This window comes from Anolis carolinensis, chromosome 1 (assembly GCF_035594765.1).
Source record: "Anolis carolinensis isolate JA03-04 chromosome 1, rAnoCar3.1.pri, whole genome shotgun sequence".
In the NCBI taxonomy this organism is placed as follows: Eukaryota; Metazoa; Chordata; class Lepidosauria; order Squamata; family Dactyloidae; genus Anolis; species Anolis carolinensis.
Window position 1 is genome coordinate 200,116,498 of NC_085841.1, and position 17,845 is coordinate 200,134,342.

Below are 17,845 nucleotides of genomic sequence, written 5' to 3' on the forward strand. Positions count from 1 at the left end.
ATTTTTGAATATTTACATAAAACTGTAATTTAAGATAGTAATAAGACTTTAATAAGATAAGACTGTCCAATTCTGATTACCTATATACTCGAGTATAAACTGACCCTAATTTAAGCTGGCAAGGACCCTCACTTGAGTATAAGCCGAGGGGAGCCTTTTCAGCCCTAAAAAGGGCTGAAAAACTTGGCTTATACTAGAGTATATATGGTACTTTAGTTTAGCTTTGTTAGCTAAATGCAAATTCCATTTTCACAGAGTATCCTGTGAAAAACTGCGGGAGAAGAGTAGGTTGGAAACTTTATCTGTCTTTGTAATCTGTTTACAAATATACATGCTCAGCAACTATTGTGCTAGTTCAGGAGGAATCACACAGGTAACACTAGATTCCCAGCAGGTTAAGATAGTGTTCCTTCTGCAGAATTTAGATCTGTTGCTTTTAGGTTCTCCACTAACCTTTTACATGTGAGCTTGATCCACTGTGCCTTTCATGAAAAACTGAGGGGTATCTGATGCTTCAGGAAGATGTTTTCGGGTAGAATCTGCACAGTTCTTTGCCATTGATTGTGCTTTCCACAGTTTATTAGAGGGCTCTTCCAGACAGGCCCCAAACCCGTAATGGGTTGCAGATGAACCTGAGGCATCAAAATGTTTAATCCAGTTTAATCCAAAGTAAACTAGGACTTCTGGACGACCCGGAAATGCATTGTAGCCATCTCCAATGGAGAGACCTGGGATTTGGGCCCTCTGTGTGTCTTAACTCTCAAAAGGAATTAGGATTTCAAATCCCAGTTCCTTTTGCAGTTTGGGCCTGCCCAGAAGGGCCCAAAGTTGAAGTGTTATAAGATTTCCCACCTGTGGTAGACCAAAAGTAACTAGTGTGTACGTTTGTTGTTGTTTCCTTGTCTGTAGATGAAGAAGCCATTGAAGGGCATAAATCCATTTAAGACCAGACTCAGTCAATTTCCCATATGTTTTATGGTGGACTGATGGATTAGATCTAGCTACTGGTTTGTGCATGGTGCTCATATAGAAACTTATATAATGAGATTATTGGCTCTAAAGTGGTTTTAATTATGTATGTGGATGTTTGAAATTTTGCTGTTGGCTATATTACCAAGGAAGAAATTGACAAAACCCTAAGTATTCCTTATTTAAGAGAATCCTATGAAATTGATTGGCTCACCATATGTCAACATGTGACTTGAAGGCCATTCATTTATAATATACATGGAGTGAGATATATTTTATACTTTTTTGGTTGCCATTTGAAAAAGGAAGAAAGGGAAAGAAAAATAAATAAATGTGACAGCACATTTAAGACTAATTGACTTTTTTATTTTAGCATGAATATAAAGACACTTCTTCAGATGTAATAAAGAGATATTAAAACTTCAGGTTATAAAGCAAAATTGCAGTTTGGGGAGTGGGATAGAATGTACAGTAGAGTCTCACTTATCCAACATAAATGGGCTGGCAGAATGTTGGATAAGCGAATATGTTGGATAATAAGGAGGCATTAAGGAAAAGCCTATTAAACATCAAATTAGGTTATGATTTTACAAATTAAGCACCAAAACATCATGTTATACAACAAATTTGACAGAAAAAGTAGTTCAATACACAGTAATGCTATGTAGTAATTACTGTATTTATGAATTTAGCACCAAAATATCACGATGTATTGAAAACATTGACTACAAAAATGCGTTGGATAATCCAGAACGTTGGATAAGTGAGTGGATAAGCGAGTGTTGGATAAGTGAGACTCTACTGTAATATGATCCAGAAAGATACAAGTCATGTCCCTTGCCCTAAATATTCAAAGGACAAGGTCAGGTGATATAGGTATTTCGGATCTTCACAATGGTTCATCAGTGTAGATATGCAAAAAGAATAAATCACTATACTAACTAGTTTTCTTGGATTTAAACCTTCTCTGAGGAAGTCCCTATTGTTATGTATACAGTAGTGAGAACTCTTATATTTATATATGTAATGTTCAATGAAACCATGGTCTTTGTTCAGAGCTCTATTGATGGGTTGAGATTTCTGAATATTAACCATATTAAGCTTCTTCTTTTTCTCGTCTTCCTTTGTAATTTCCTTGTTCAAGGACTGTGATTTGTAAATCCCTTACAGCATGTCCAGGAAGGCTGAAATGTTCTGCAACTGGTTTTTGGAGATTGTTGTTTCTAATGCTGTTCTGCCATTCACTGATTTTAATTCCTGTCCAATTTTAAAATAGTCCTATGGAAAACTAGAGACTGGAATCCAAAATGATTGTTTTTTTTTCCTGTGCTTTAGTCATGAGACTAGTCCTTTGGGACGTCAGATCTAAAATAGCACAGCCTAAGATCACACAATGAAAGGAGGATATTCTAATCCTTTGGATGCCATGGCAGAAGTTCAGTTTTCATCACTGAAATGTAACAGCACTCCTTCCATGCTCAAGCAATTAGTTCAGTTAGGTTTGTCCTTGTTTATACTGGAGTCGTAGTGGGAGGGAAGGAGTAGTGTGGGAAAGTTCTTTCTTCCTCCCTGGTGTCTGCTCCTCCACTCTGGTTCTCATTACAAGAATTAGAATGTCAGGCTAAGTTTTGTGTGAAGACATAAGATGGGATAGTTGAATTAGGTCAATGAATGTAGGTGGGGAAAAGCAGGGTTTAGATGCAAAGAATCCTGAGCTATGCCCAACCTTAGTCAGCAACATCCTGACTTATTATAGCTTAAACAGAAGCATCCATATATATGTCCTTGTCTGGGTGAGGCTCGTTGACCTTCAAAAATATTAGTTATTTTAGGATATAGTATACTGAATATGGAGCACACTGGTGAACAACTGCTTGCTTGCGCTCGGAATATCAAAGAAGTACAATTACCAAAAAAAGGAGTTTGCTGTAACATTTAACCCTCTTTAGATGCTGAAAGTTAATTTATGCTGCTCAAAGAGATGTTTCCTTCTTAAATAATGTGTTGTTGTTTTAAAACATATAGAATGTTTTCTAGGGTAGTTGTTTCTTTGGCTTCATCTTAGCAGTTCATTTATATTCACATCAGCTGTCTTTTTTTCTTACCATTCTGTCATGAAAGATGAAGTCATGTTGTCTTTTGAATATTTTGTAAAACATGACATTTTGCCAAATTGTCTTTCAGTGTTAGTAAATATGAAGGGTTTTTTGGGGTGGGGCGGGGGGTGGGATTATGTCTTGTCACATTTAATACAACACTTTTCTTCTTGTAAGCCATAGATAGATCCAAACATGCTCTTGCTGTTTTTGAATTCTTAAAAGCAACATTTCATGTGGAATTGGGCTGAATGTTGTCAATATACTTTGGTTTACTTTTTTAAATGAAAGTGTCAGGATTATTGTTAAGCAGTTTTTGGAATTGTGTTTATATCTGGAATTTTTTAGAATGCTTCATTTTCACACTGTTTTCCTTCTTGTCTGCTGAAATAACTTCTTGTACTCCATGCCCAGACCTAAAGTGACATTGGCAAAGATACAGGCAACTTAGAAACTTCTGCTAATTTTAACACTCTTTTAATTAATGGTATGTGGCCTTGGCACAGTAGTCTTAAACCAGACATTTTTAACTAGTCATCCATAGACTGCTAGGAAATTGATGAATGGGCTTCAAGAAGTTCATGAACTAGGAACAAGTCGCATACACAGTTTTCTCAAAGGGATCCATTACCACCCTTTCTTGAAGATTAATATCACTTTTTATTTTGCAAATTTGTTCCTTTAGCACAAACACGTGCATTTGGTAATGCACTACTTTAGTATTTTTACCATATATTTGTAGTAGTGGTAACATTGCTTTTATAACTGCCTTAAATCAGGTTGTGACCTAGGGATGGATCCTGACAAACTCATTAAAGGCTAGTGGTTTAGATTTAGCAAATTATAAGGTATGGATCACTGTTTCAACTTTTGGGTGGGTTTGAAACAGAAATTTGGAATTGCGATGGCCTTAGACAACCTTTCCTTTCATGCTGACATCCCACTGGAGTCCCCTCCTCAATTATGAGCATAGATTTGTTTGTAAAGGCTGGTTGTGAAGAAATAGTAAATGCATTCCACTGAAGTGAAATTTCAGAACACTGAGTGATGCACAATGTTTTCTTTTAAAAGGGGGAGTGATATTGAGGGGATGATGTTTTCTTTAATGAACTCTGCAATTTACAAGGTAACAATTTTGGAATTCAAACAGAGAAGGATTGAAATTGGATGTGTTTTAAAACATTGATTGTGGTAAAGTAATATGACTTTAGTAAGATAGACATTTTCTACTATGACTGGTATGGAAGAATTAAATTATTGCTGCACATGTTTTGTAGGATTTAATGCAGTTTTATCCATTAAAACTCTGCTGTCTGTTCTTGTTCTTCTGTAGACTTACATTGGGAGTGTGGTGATATCAATAAATCCATATCGATCGCTGCCTATTTATTCACCAGATAAAGTGGAAGAATACAGAAACAGAAACTTCTATGAACTTCGACCTCACATGTAAGTATCAAGCTGTAATTTTTAAGTTCCTTCTTTAAGTGAGGTAGTTGATCGATGGGAACAGCTGTTTCCTGCAAGTCACAGAATGTGTTTGATCCATTATTCCTTTGATTAGTTCTGAGAATACAGTTTATTTGCAGACTCCCCTCCCTCCCCCAGGAAGGAAATGTGGATATTTCATTCAGGGACACATTTTAGAATTACATCATATGGCAGATTCTTGGTGACCTCTGAAAACAGGAACACTGTCTCATTCTTCCCCTTCCTACTTTAAGGGTTGGTGACACAAGGCTTTACTACAATATGCTGACTTGATTGCATTTTCCTGCCCCAGGAAACTATGTCCCATCAAGTGGGGTAGGATGGCAAAGCTAGATGCTATAAGCATCAGATCTTTGCACTGAAAAATGCGAACACATGGATCTGCTGAACTTTTGGTGACACTTATATTCATATGCATATAATATATTTTGGTGGCAATATATGCATTATATGGTTTTACACTGACCATACAATGCAGTTCCAAACAGCATTATATGACAGTGCAGATTCAGTCTGCTTTCCTTCAAAGTGTTCAAGTTGGGATACATTGTTCTCTCTCCATTCCTTTTATTCTGACAATGAACCTGTGAGGGAGCAACGGTCCCATGGTCCCTGCTGTCAGTGTCTGAATACATAAAGAATTCTGCTAAGAATATTTTTTTAAAGCAAGTTACTGTTAGGTGGAGATGGTTGTGCAGGTGCTGTGGAATTCATTGTGTACTATCCTCTCCCTCAGGCCACTCAAAACTCAAATCTGCTTTATGGTGCAATGATGCAAATGCGTTGTGTTGTTCCATGCTTTGTGGAATTCACTCCCCTGGAGGCCCAGCTGTCTTTACAGTGTCTACTATCTTTTGACAAGGCAAATAGAAACCTGTTGGAGGAATCCTGCTTAAAAATCTTCTGGCTGATGATTGATTTGATATTTTACATTTTAGATGTGATAGTTTTTGCTTTTGACACTGATAGTTGCAATCATGTGTACAGTCAACCTTTTGTTCAGGAGGAATGGTGCATAAATATAGTAACAGTTAATTAAATACACAATCTGACTTTCTTAATGTAACAGCTTTGAATCTGAAGTATTTAATATTCTGGAGAAATATCTATGTTGAGGTGTTCTTGATTTCTCAGTTTGCCTGTTATTAATTACTACTGGAGGCTTTGAATCTACTGACAATTTTGTTAATGGAAATGAGGAAAGGTTTGTGCTGCAGGAATTATTTTAAAAAATGAGTTGTTCCTGGGCTCATCTATACAAGCTATGTGTCTACCAAATCTGGTTGTTTACATGGCCAGGGAGTGCAGCTGTTCAACTGGACTGGCACATACTTTACCTTCTTTCATGGCCACCACCACCTACCTGGGCACAGGGCTCTGTGAGAGGTCCTGGGCATTACAGGCATTGCTCTTAACATTAAAACAGGACCCATGAACTACCAGGATGAAAAAAGGGGGAGAAACCCCCCTTCTTGCTTATCATGCTGATACCCTCTTCTGACATTGGCAGCAGTGTCCACACCACTGGGAAGAAAGAGGGGAGATTGAATCCCTTCTTCTTCCTGGCTGTGCGGGTGCCCCATTCCAGTGTTAGCAGAGGCACTTATGGTGGCCATAAACTCTAGGAATGGTGGCACCAACCACACAGCCATGATCTAGCCGCTTTTCCTGTGTTGATGGGCACAGGGAAAAGCCGATAGCACCAGTAGCCTATCTTGATGACAAATTGGACCAAATCTCCCATCTTTGGCCAAAGTGGTGCAAATCCAGCTTAAAGTGAAAAAACCCTGGATACTTGCCAGAAGTAGTATTGTGAAGATAGCCAGCCATCCATTCATGTTGATCCCAGATATTGGGTTTTTACTTGTGTTGACAAGCCTACAGCTTTACTGGCTGAGTGAACGCAGTAAATTAGCCCCTAATTTGATAAAAAAAACCTCAGAATAATCTTATAGTTATTTAGGGATATAAGTGCTTTCATAATAAAGTACCCTTCAGCCTTGCCAATACATTGAACAATCAAGCAAGACAGCAGCCTGCCAACCTCCCACAAAAGCAAAGAGAATGAATGTGTGGCCTTCTGTATATTGTTAAATTACAGTTTTCGACCTCATAGTTTATAGTTAAGAATGATAGTCCAACAGTACCTAGAGGCCATATTTTTCTTACTCTTATACAATAATGTTACTCATGTTAGTGTTCTTGTGTCTTTTGAAAAAACAGAAATATGGTTCCCAGTGAGAGGCTGTAGGTTTTTGGTAAAACATATGAGTGTTGAAAACTGGCAATGAGATTGAGGCAAGATGCATAGTAAATGTTATAGGTTGAGCATCCCTTCTCCAAAATTCTGATATTTGAAATATTTCAAAATTGTTTACATGGGTAGTTGAGGTAGTGATACCATTGTTTTCTGATGGTTCAATATACACAAACTTGGTTTCATGTATAAAGTTTTTTTTGAAATATAAATTTAAATTCAGGCTGTATGTATAAGGTATATTGAAGCATCAATGAATTTTGTGTTTTGGGCCTGTCTCCAAGATATCTCATAATATACATGTATGTTCAAATAGAAGTATTCCAAAATTTGGGGGGAAAAATGAAATCCAAAACACTTCTGATACCAAGCCTTTTGAATAAGGGACACTTAACCCGCATAGCCATGTTCTGGTCCTTTTTGATACCAACATCCATTCTTAGGCATTTTTTTTCATTCTCCAGTTACACCCCCTTCCTACCACCAAAAAAATAAATAAATCCTAAACCTTTCAGAGGTCCAATCTCTGGGGATTGAACCTTGGTCGGATACATTATTTGCATGTCTTAAGGTCTTTGGTATAATCTCTGGCATCTATGGGTATGTCACAGAAAATTCCTTCTTGAAATCCTGAAGAGCTGCTGCCAGCCAGAGCCAATAATACTGATTAAGATGGACCAGTGGCTTGTTTGATTATAAGGCTTGCTATGTTCCAATGTTCTCGGTTGGTGGATGAGACTGGTAGTGGCTTATTTGATGGCAGAACCTAGTGCAGATGATGTTGTTTTACCAAAAGTTCATTTATAGGTCAAATGCATGTGCACGCGTGTGCATTATGTGCCTTCAAGTAACCTGCCAACCTGCTGTGATGTCATGAATTTCAAAAGATTTTCTTGAGTTCCTTCCTCTGAAATACAGACTGCAGCACTTGGTATTCATTGGCAGTCTCCAATCCAAGTACTACTAACCAAGTTATCCCTGCTAAGCTTCCAATTGTTAGACAGGATTTGGTTCTTTTTAGTTCTATAGGCAGCTTGTTAGCAATTCCATGTTAGCCATGAATAAGTTGAGGTTGTTTAAAAGAACCAGTTTTTTTTTTAAAAAAAGACATTGGACCTAACTAGGCTATTTAAAAGTTTAACACTGAAGCAGGCATGTAGTTATGCCTCCTCCCCCACCAGGAAATGTGAAGTCAGCTGCCTTGGTGGAAATGCATGATAGTATTGGTGGTCTTTGGTGGTCTGTTCATGATTGGTTTGGTTTGATGGGATAATTGCCTATGTACTAACATGATTGAAATGTTTGAGGGAATGCTCTTAAAGCAGTGGTGTGGGTGTTTTGGCCTACAACTCCCAGAAATCCCAGCTAGTTTACCAGCTGTTATGATTTCTGGGAGTTGAAGGCTAAAACATCTGGAGACTCACAGGTTGAGAACCACTGGCCTAAAGGAAGAGGGAGCTGGAACACGCCCCTTGCTGTTTTTTCTTATAGTTCATTCAGTGTAAAGTTTCTTGAACCAGCAAGGCCTCCCCATTGCATAGGCAGACCCTGCACATGATTTGCTTGTACAAAGACTCTTTCAGGATTTATACCAGACACGTGGAGTGTGACAATGAGCACAACCCCCCCCCCCCCCCCAATGCATTCAGGCAGTGCTATTTTCTCTCAGGCAGTTACATTGAATCTAATTGCACACATGGGAATGCTTTCATTGCCCACAAGAAGTAAGCTAAACTTACATTTAGCAAAAGAGAGGAGTGTGTAGTTCTTAATTACTGCAGTAGGTCTGGATAGGTTTGGGTGAGCGGTAAAGATCTATTAAGTAAACGTGGGTCCAAAAGTGTTAATTTCGAGTGCAGTTATAGTTAAATTCAAATTTATAGATCAAGCTGTAGCATCAAAATCCAAAAAATCCAAAAAGATTAAAAAGACCGCAGAATAAAGACCACTAAATTCAAGTTGTTGTACTAGACAGAAAGGTGAAATAACTTTGTTCAGCAATAGGGTTTGTACAAATTGGACAGATGCATAGTAAAGTCTTTGTCTCGAGTGCTGGTGATTTCCCCTCTTATATTTAATAGCCTCTAATGCGACCATTAGTTGCTGAAATCCCTGACTGCAATTAAGAACAGCTGCCAGCCCCTTTCACTGAAAATATACCAGCACCATTTATGTTTGAAGCTTCAATACCATGTGCCCTCTTTAAAATTTACAGCATACAAATGGCATCCATCTGTTGCCATCAGTAAGCCATTATTTAAAGAAACAATATAGGTGGCAGCAAGGAACCTTTAGTAGCAGCCATTCCTCAGAAGAAGAAAAAGGTAGCCTAAGGGGCCCCCTCATCCAAACCTTAATAAATAATTAGCTTCCCTTGTTTGATGTCTGAATTTATATGTAAACCGCTTTTTAAAGAGAACCTATTTTTGCTTCAGGAGGCCTTTGATTTATAAGTAGAGTTAAAAGATGTAGACTTGATTTTGGGGCATGCAGGGATTTGTCTAATGTATCAAGATGAGATATATTGCTTTCAAAAACATAAATGGTAAATCATCATGGAATGGCTTCTCTGGTCTTTGCAGTGTAGTGAACTGCTTTAAACTTCAGTTTCTGTGAAACTCTGGTTAATGATACCTACTGTTAAGCCTGGTACCCAGCGGGCTGCTGAGACTTTGCTTTCCGAAGGACAGGATGTTAGGGGAGTCTTTCCCACATCTCCAGTATCTTAGCCACTCTTGCAAGTCTAAATGGGATAAAGTCTTTGAGTTCATAAATAGCTTATCAGGGTCTTTTCCTGGAATGGCAGCTCTCTATTATTATTCTCTAAAACAGGCATGCCTGGGAGTATCATTCCTGTGGTTTCATCATGGGACCTTGGGGAGATGGCTATGGTCTGCAGACCTTGGGTTGCTGGCCTCATTTTTCTTTCGTGACTTTCAACAAGTGCAGTTTTTTCCTAATGTACTCTTTTTCATGAATTCCCCTCTAATATACTCTGATTCTGTGTCTAGAACAACGTGAGCACCTTTCCTTAATGCCATTAATCTATCTGGAATTCCAAAATCTGAAACTATCCAAATGTAGCAAGTGGGTGGCTACAGTGGGAGGCACTGTTGCTTTCTGATAGTTCGATGTAGACAAGTTTTGTTCCATGCACAGAATTATTTTAAAATTGCCTTCAGAGTATATAGAATAACAGAGTTGGAAGAGAAAGCAAAGTCCAACAGCAGGAGTACGCAATCAATGAACTCCTATCAGCCATCCAGCCTCTGTTTAAAAATGTCCAAAGGAGCTTTTAGACTTAGGTACAAACTCATTTTATATATTTAAAGATATCCCCCCCCCCAAAAAAAAGCCCACCAAATACTGTAGATCTCTGGTCCCAAGCAATTTAGTTAAGAGATAATAATTCTGTAGCAGCCGTTTACATCTGACACTGGATCTGAAAAGAGATGATCAAGAACAGGTTGAAGTAGTGGATAATTACATAGACACATTGTCAATGTAGGGAAGGAGTTGTCTTTGTAGCTATGCAATTATTTTCATTTTTTAGCATTATCAGTTTTAATTTGTCATCTCGGTTATAAGAATGAAAGATTTCTTGTGCAAGTTAAAGGTTGCAAATTGAATGATTAGCTCAAAAGCCTTCACTTGGTCAGCTAAGGCCGTATAGAGAGGAGCACTTATTTTTGGAAAAGGTGTCTGGGTCAGATATGTGTCTTGAACACAGTGATCCTTATCTTACCAATAAAATTTAAAGGATGAAAAGGAAGAGAAGTTAGCACTTCATGTACAGTTACTTCAAATACAGTTATATTTAAAAATATGCCCTTGGGACATGAGAAATACTCTTTGAAAAATATTTGCAGTTCACAGAAATGATTTACTGGTCAGGTTCCTTCTATCTCTATGTCACACACCTTGACTTCCCAGATTATAATCACAAACTAATTAATAGTAGCAAATTCATTTTTTTTCTTTTAAAAATATGCCCTTTCCCTCTTAACTTTTAAAAAAATACAAAACTATTCTCTCCTATTTTGACGTCAATTAAAAACTAAATATCTCAGGAAATGCTTCAAAATCAGATTATGGTTCAGAACTGCTATGTTCCTATACAGGAATCAAAATAGTAAATTTATGCTACATATATGTAAAATGAGAAAAATAAACCCCATTACTGGAGAGTTTTGTTATGGGATAATGGGAGGAAATGAATTATTATGTTTGGCATTCCATCTCACCACCACAAGCGAGCCTGTGAGAGCTGGTAGTAATAAGACAAACTGAGGCAGGGTGCCTTATTGTGGGATTTGAAAAGAGCCATGTGCCAATTAGACTTGAAAGTATTGGGGGAATTCCAGATGGTGGGGGCTTTGTAGGAGAAAGATCTGCCACCTGCTGTGGTTAAGCAGCAGGGATGGCCTGCATTGTTGCTTGCTTAGTGAAAGAGACATGTTAAGGGTGGGAGGGAAGAGTGGAGGAAGGACTGCATTTGGTAGAAAAGCCCTCAATAATATAGAAATGTTTGGTAGTTCCCATTCTTAGAGTTCTCAAATGAGAACTTGAGGACCCATCCAGTCAGGGCCCCAAATATGCGAGCTCTCGTGCTTTTACTGGAGGTGGAGGAGCCAAAAGATGCAATATGGCACCCAACATCTTCCCAACTCCCCAAAGCCCAAAAAACTGTTAAAAACTTAACAGGATGTCATTAGGACTCTCTGCATGCCTCCTGGACCATATCAGTGATGCACCATATAGCGGGGGGAGGGGTCACTCCTGAGTCCCCATGCCTCTTAGCGCATTATTGGTATGTTCCAGGAGGTGTGCAGGGAGGCCTAATGATGGACTGGTAAGTTTTTAAGGCTTTGGGGGTGGTGGTGGCTGGATACCATCCCAGTAGCTACCCCACTGGGAACTTTGTGTGATATATGGTGTTATTTTATATGATGTGTTTAATGTGATGTGTATTAGGGGAGTGTCAACTTTGATGTTTTATACTGTTTTTTATTGAGGACATTGAATTGTTGCCAACACTGTGAACAGCCCTGAGTCCCCTTTGGGGTTGAGAAGGGTGGTATATAAATACCGCAAATAAATAAAGCCCTTTTTTTAGGCTGGTATGGGGACTTAAACCTGCATTGAAGCAAGTTTAAGTGTAGTCTGGAGGCGCCCTTAGAAAAGAAGTAATCTACCCTTGTACTGAATTGGGGATCTGTCAGTATTCACAATAAAAGAAAAGAAGTGTGAATATCTATAAGAGAGAGTGAGAAGAGAGATGGGGAAGTGAAAGAGCATGGCAAAATATTCTAGTTTTTCTCTTTTCAAAACCTGTTACTCCTTTCTTTCTCTTTGATGAACTATCTACAACAGGGGTCCCCAAACTAAGGCCCGGGGGCCGGATGCAGCCTATTGAAGCTATTTATCCGGCCCCCACGGCACAAAGGCAGAAGGGGGTTGGGCTAAATGACCTAAGGGGTCTCTTCTTCTCTTACAACCATTATTATTATTATTATTATTATTATTATTATTATTATTATTATTATTATTATTAACATTGAGGGTGGGTGGCCATCTGCCAGGGGTGCTTTGCTTGTGCTTTCGGTGCACAAAGGCAGAAGGGGGTTGGACTCAATGGCCCAAAGGGTCTCTTTCAACCCACTTTTTTATTGTTGTTGTTGTTATTATTAATTATTATTGCTCGGTGGCCAACTATAGTCCGGCCCTCCAACGGGTCCGAAGGATCGTGAACTGGCCCCTTGTTTAAAAAGTTTGGGGACCCCTGATCTACAACATGATTTTGTGGGAACATCTATGTCAGGTCTCCCAATAAATCCATGGAAAAGGGTGGCTGTGGAGGGGCACTTGATGGCTGTTTGATAGCTACAATAGAGTCTCACTTATCCAGCCTTCGCTTATGCAATGTTCTGTATTATCCAACGCAGTTTGCCTTTTAGTAGTTAATATTTTTGTATTCAGTTTTCAATTCATTGCGAAGTTTTGTTGCTAAATTCATAAATACAGTAATTACTACATAATGTTACTGTGTATTGAACTGCATTTCTGTCGATTTGTTATAAAACATGATATTTTGGTGCTTAATTTGTAAAATCGTAACGTAATTTGATGTTTAATAGGCTTTTTCCTTAATCCTTCCTTATTAGCCAACATTTTCGCTTATCTAACGTTCTGCTGGCCCGTTTATGTTGGATAAGCAAGACTCTACTGTATTAGAACTTGCTTTCATTGAAGATATCTGTTCATCTTGCAACATTGTGAGATTCTTGTATTTGAGCTGACTTGAGCTACTAAGTGCAATGAATATTAAAATGTTGAGGGTGGGGGGAAAGTCAGTTTTCTTTATCACATCAAGAGAGGTGGAAAGTGTTTATTTTGTCTCACTAATAAAAACATCAGTGCTTTACAAAAATGCCCCAGTTAAGCAAAGCAACACCAAAAATGTGGATGTTGATTGACAGGGAAAACTGTTTTTGAAATTTGAAAGAATTTTTAAAAAATTGTCTCTTGAATCTAGACTAGAAAGTGTTAGGCATGGTATGTTCTTTGAAATATGGAGTTAATCCCCCTTGTTCTGCAAGCTGAAGCCCTGTCGTGATAGATTGCCTCTCTCTAGCATGTGGGCTTGGAAAGATGAATTCCTTTTAAATCTACCTGAGTATGCAGAGGTTTTTAGCACAGAGCTGCTGAGGGAGGAGCAAATATGAATGGAAACTGCCTGAATCTTTACATCTCAGAAACATGTTTTTCTCCCCAAGGAACATGTGGCTGTTCAGTATGAAATAGCTTAAATAGGTACAGCACGTCATCGTGAGGAAAATTAATGAAGGAAGTTTTTTGTTTTCATGATTTTCATGTCGTTGGAGACCAGTGTGGTTGCCTTTTACATGGATATTTAACCAACAAACTCTTATTTTACCTTTCAAGCACAATGAATTGCCTTACTGACATCTTGGCAAAATAATCTGAAACATATGTATGTTTCTTTCAAATGAGAAGACCTTGAAAGATTTTTTTGGTCTGGTAATTATGTGGTTTCTCAGAAGACTGATGTGTAGTTCATGTTTATAACTATGGATGTTAACAATGTGAGGCAGAACAGTTTAAGATTTTGTTTAGGACTTCATGGGTGCCATAAGATCACATCACTTCTCTCAACATGTAGTCAATGCTTCGTATGTGGCAAGTCACACTCTGGACTTCATTACTGTATGCCTTTGTTCATAGGTGTAATAGTAATATGTACAAAACTGACACATGCCAATAGTGTATTGAGCCTACAGTATTTCCTAACAGCTGTGGCCCTCCAAATATGTCAAATTATAATTTCTGTCTCCCCCTATGTTTGATGAGTAATGATGACTTGTAGTCCAAGACATCTGGAGGGTGCCAGGTTAGAGAAGATTGACATAGTAAGTCACATTACCTAGCAGCCAGAAAATGGCTTGGAAGCTCTCTGTTCCAGAATATGATATGGCTGCTGTTTCACAAGAGTTGTACTGTTCAGTGAAATGAGAAAACAAAATCTGGATTGCCCTTTTAGTTTGCATCTTCTCCACAGCTTGTGCTGCCATATTCCAGTTTCTCTCCAAGGTGAAGAGAAAGCTTCAGTAGATTCAAATAATCAGGGTTAGTGCCCCTCTTCTCATCACATTTTGACTTAGATGCTTGATACACACAAGACTAATTTTACTATAGACTAGATAGAGTATGTTTGGCTCTCCCACTGACTAGAATCTATTTGGAACCTTAGTTTACTAGGGAGATGGGTCCCATAAAGTAGATAGAGAAGAAATGAGAAACTCGAGCTCTCTAGATATCATTGGACAGAATTTCTGAACATCAGTCACCATCAACCATGTTGGCTAGTGCTAATGTTGGTTTTTAAGTGTGTTTTTACGATTGTTTTACTATATTTTGTATTATATGTGGCATTAATCTTGCCATTATGTAAGACCGCTCTGGGTCCCCCTGGGGGAGAAGAGCGGTATATAAATTAAATAAATAAATAAATAATGGGAGTTTCAACCCATCTAGAGAGTCACACATTATGGAAGGGCCCCAGTGACTGAGAACTCAAGGTGAAGCTGATTAAACACTTATATATATACTTTATATACCTCTGGCAATGTGAATTGTTGAAAGTAGAAATGATATTCTGGATAATCCTGATCTAGCCTGTTATATGGGCAGGTGCTGGAAATGATGGCTAGCATTTGGAGAAGTTTTCACCTGAGCACGCATGTGTGTGGAAGTCATCTTATTTGCATGTGTATGATAGATTCAAGGCTGGGTTTCAGATTTTCCTTTTCAGCTGCATTCCTGACACAACATCAGGTCAAATAGGTTTTAGAAGTGCAAGTGGCTGTAGTGGAAAAGGGAACGGGAAATTTTGTGTTGTGCATGCACACATGTAGACATATTTAGGCCCCTTCTACACTGTCCTATATCCCAGGTTCCAATCCCAGATTATCTGATTTGAACTAGATTATGTGAGTCTACACTGTCATATAATCTTGAATAAGCAGATAATCTGGGGTCAGATCCTAGGATATGACAGCCTATATCCTGCCACACGCATGTTGTCTGAAAGTGTCTGTTTCTAGGTGCGTCACTCCATCCATTTAGGGAAGCAGTCTACAAAAACTTTTACTACCAACTTCGTTCTTTCAGTTAGTAACTTAAGTTGTTATAAGATCCCTTTGCATGCTAAAACTGGGTCAGGAAAGGAACAAAATGATAACAACACATAAAATTAGATACACTAAAAGGAAAATCTAAGTTTGAATTGATGCCTGTCTTTTATGACCTAGTACCATACTGATATCTTCTGGATGTCTTGATTTGTGCTGAATGGAGTCTGCATATTCGATTGTCAATGAGCAGCAATATTCTGTGCAAGAAAATAATTAAGGATGACCTGTAAAGAACTCAGCAGAAACCTTGGAGCCTTGAGTTCTGTCCTGGCCGTATTGTGCCTGCCTTGACTAGGCAAGGCATCACAAAGTGTTGAGTCAGCAGACTTGGCCCAAATGCTCTTGGATGTGAAGTAGATGTTGATTGTGGCCTGTCTAAAAATGGCTTCTAGTGGAGAAAATTGGTCTTAGTTTGTATCCAAGGAGTTTTCCCAAATAAACCTTGCCAGTCAAAAGCAATAACTCATTCGGTTTTAGTGAGCCAAGCCAGTAGATTTTGGTTGCTGGTTGTCCGGAGTGTCATAAAAGGTTGCTGACAGTGAAAGAAAGATATAATTTCTTAAACTGTTATCCTCTTTTGGAATCTGGTTTCCAGATTTATGTAAAGCAGCTGGTCTGAAGAATGGGAAATTATATCCACATTTTTACAAGTACCAAATGTACATTCACTCATTTGTATTCATGGTTAAAAGTTCTAAATATAAAACACCCACGTGTTGGAGCACTTTCATGTTAGCCTACTGCTGAAACAACCTACATACCAAAAAGGGGGAAATTGCTCCTAGTGTATCTTAACGAAAGGTTGAATAGTGGAAGACCTTAAATAATTTCAAAGCCAGGATTGAACCTGCCTACCAATGTTGTACAGCAAGGGTGGACAACTTGTTGCTGGATTGCAATTTGTATCAGCCTAAATCAGGAGAGTAAATGATGAGGAATGGCAGGAGTAGCATTCCACTTTGTGGAGGGCCACAGGTTTCTCATACAGGTTACTCAGAAGATTGCATTCCTCTTGATTCCTAGAGCCAGGGGATGTGTTAATATAAACATGGGGCACCTCTAAAATAGACATATATCAGTATAAACTGATCATATGACTTCAAATTTTGCTTGGAATTAGTAGTGATAGAATATACATTCACACATAGTTCAAGTGGTAAAATATTTGTCTAGATTTATACCGAACTGGGCAAATTGTGGTCCGCAGGCTCTTGAGATCTGAATGTGGTGCTACTGAAGCCTCCCAAATCCCACAGACCCTCTAATTAAAAAATGAGTGATATATATCTTTCCCACCATGAGTCAGACCTGCTTCAATGTGCACCAGTTTTGTCCCCACAAACTCTTTAAGTTCCTATCATACCCCAAAATTTATCCCATCCCAGATTGGTTGAGGATCAGCCATAGAATGAAACAAAGTTACACAGTGTCACTTCAGGTTGTATCAGGCATGTTGGTGTAGCTTACCAGTGGACTGTGGGAGTGAAAAAATGTCCCACCTCCTCCAGATCTGGTCATTAGCCCACGATGTTATCCTGTGCATTTCCCTCTTCCCTCCTTGTCTCTTTCCCCCTTTTTTCTCCTTTTAAAATGTGTCTATAGGTTTAAAACCAAAGTTTTAAAAAACGTGGCTCCTTTGGTTATTAACTCGCATGTGATGCCTTCTTTTAATTGCAGCTGTAGCATATATTGTCCCAAATCCCAGTAGAATAAACCCACAGAATCAATGAGATTTGCCTATCTGTTGACTTAGCATTCAACAACTGATTGAATGGGTCCACTCTAGCAGGGACTACGCAATAGCATGTCAGCCCTTGTTTACCATTCTGTTTCCTTGACAGACGATGTAGAGTTTCCATGTTAGTTTCTAGATCGCATGGTGATTGTTGTTTCATGTTATATACATGAATAGATTGTGGAAGAAAGGTACCAGCATGCCAAGTGAAATCTCCTCTGGTGTGTTTGAACAAACTGTCATTGCCAAAATGCAACCATAACAGTTAAACTGGAGTAAAATTGGCCTGCCATATCAGCAGATTTGGCATCCAGATATTCACTATCCATGACTTGAAAATAAATTTTAAAAATTCAAAAACCAAACCCTTGTTTTATCATTGTATATAAGGGACATAATTTTATCACTCTATTCTATATAATGAGATTTGAGCACTTACAAATTTGAAACATCCTCACTGGTTCAAAAACCAAATCACAGTCAATATTAAGGGTGATATGATTGCATTGTATTAATAGGCCCCAAGATAATGGCAAATGGATGCTTATGACATTGCACTATTCTAACATGTAGTACATGCAGG

The 17,845-nt window shown here is 38.4% G+C and overlaps 1 protein-coding gene across 5 annotated transcripts in view; it reads left to right on the forward strand.

Moving 5' to 3' along the window:
* myo1b (myosin IB) overlaps positions 1-17,845 on the forward strand; it is a 147,819-nt gene that overhangs the window by 42,228 nt on the left and 87,746 nt on the right. For all 5 annotated transcript variants that reach the window (XM_003217414.4, XM_016991464.2, XM_008104772.3 and 2 more), the window contains exon 3: positions 4,399-4,514. In XM_003217414.4, the coding sequence (XP_003217462.2) occupies positions 4,399-4,514 (116 nt within the window). The remainder of the gene's footprint in view (positions 1-4,398; positions 4,515-17,845) is intronic.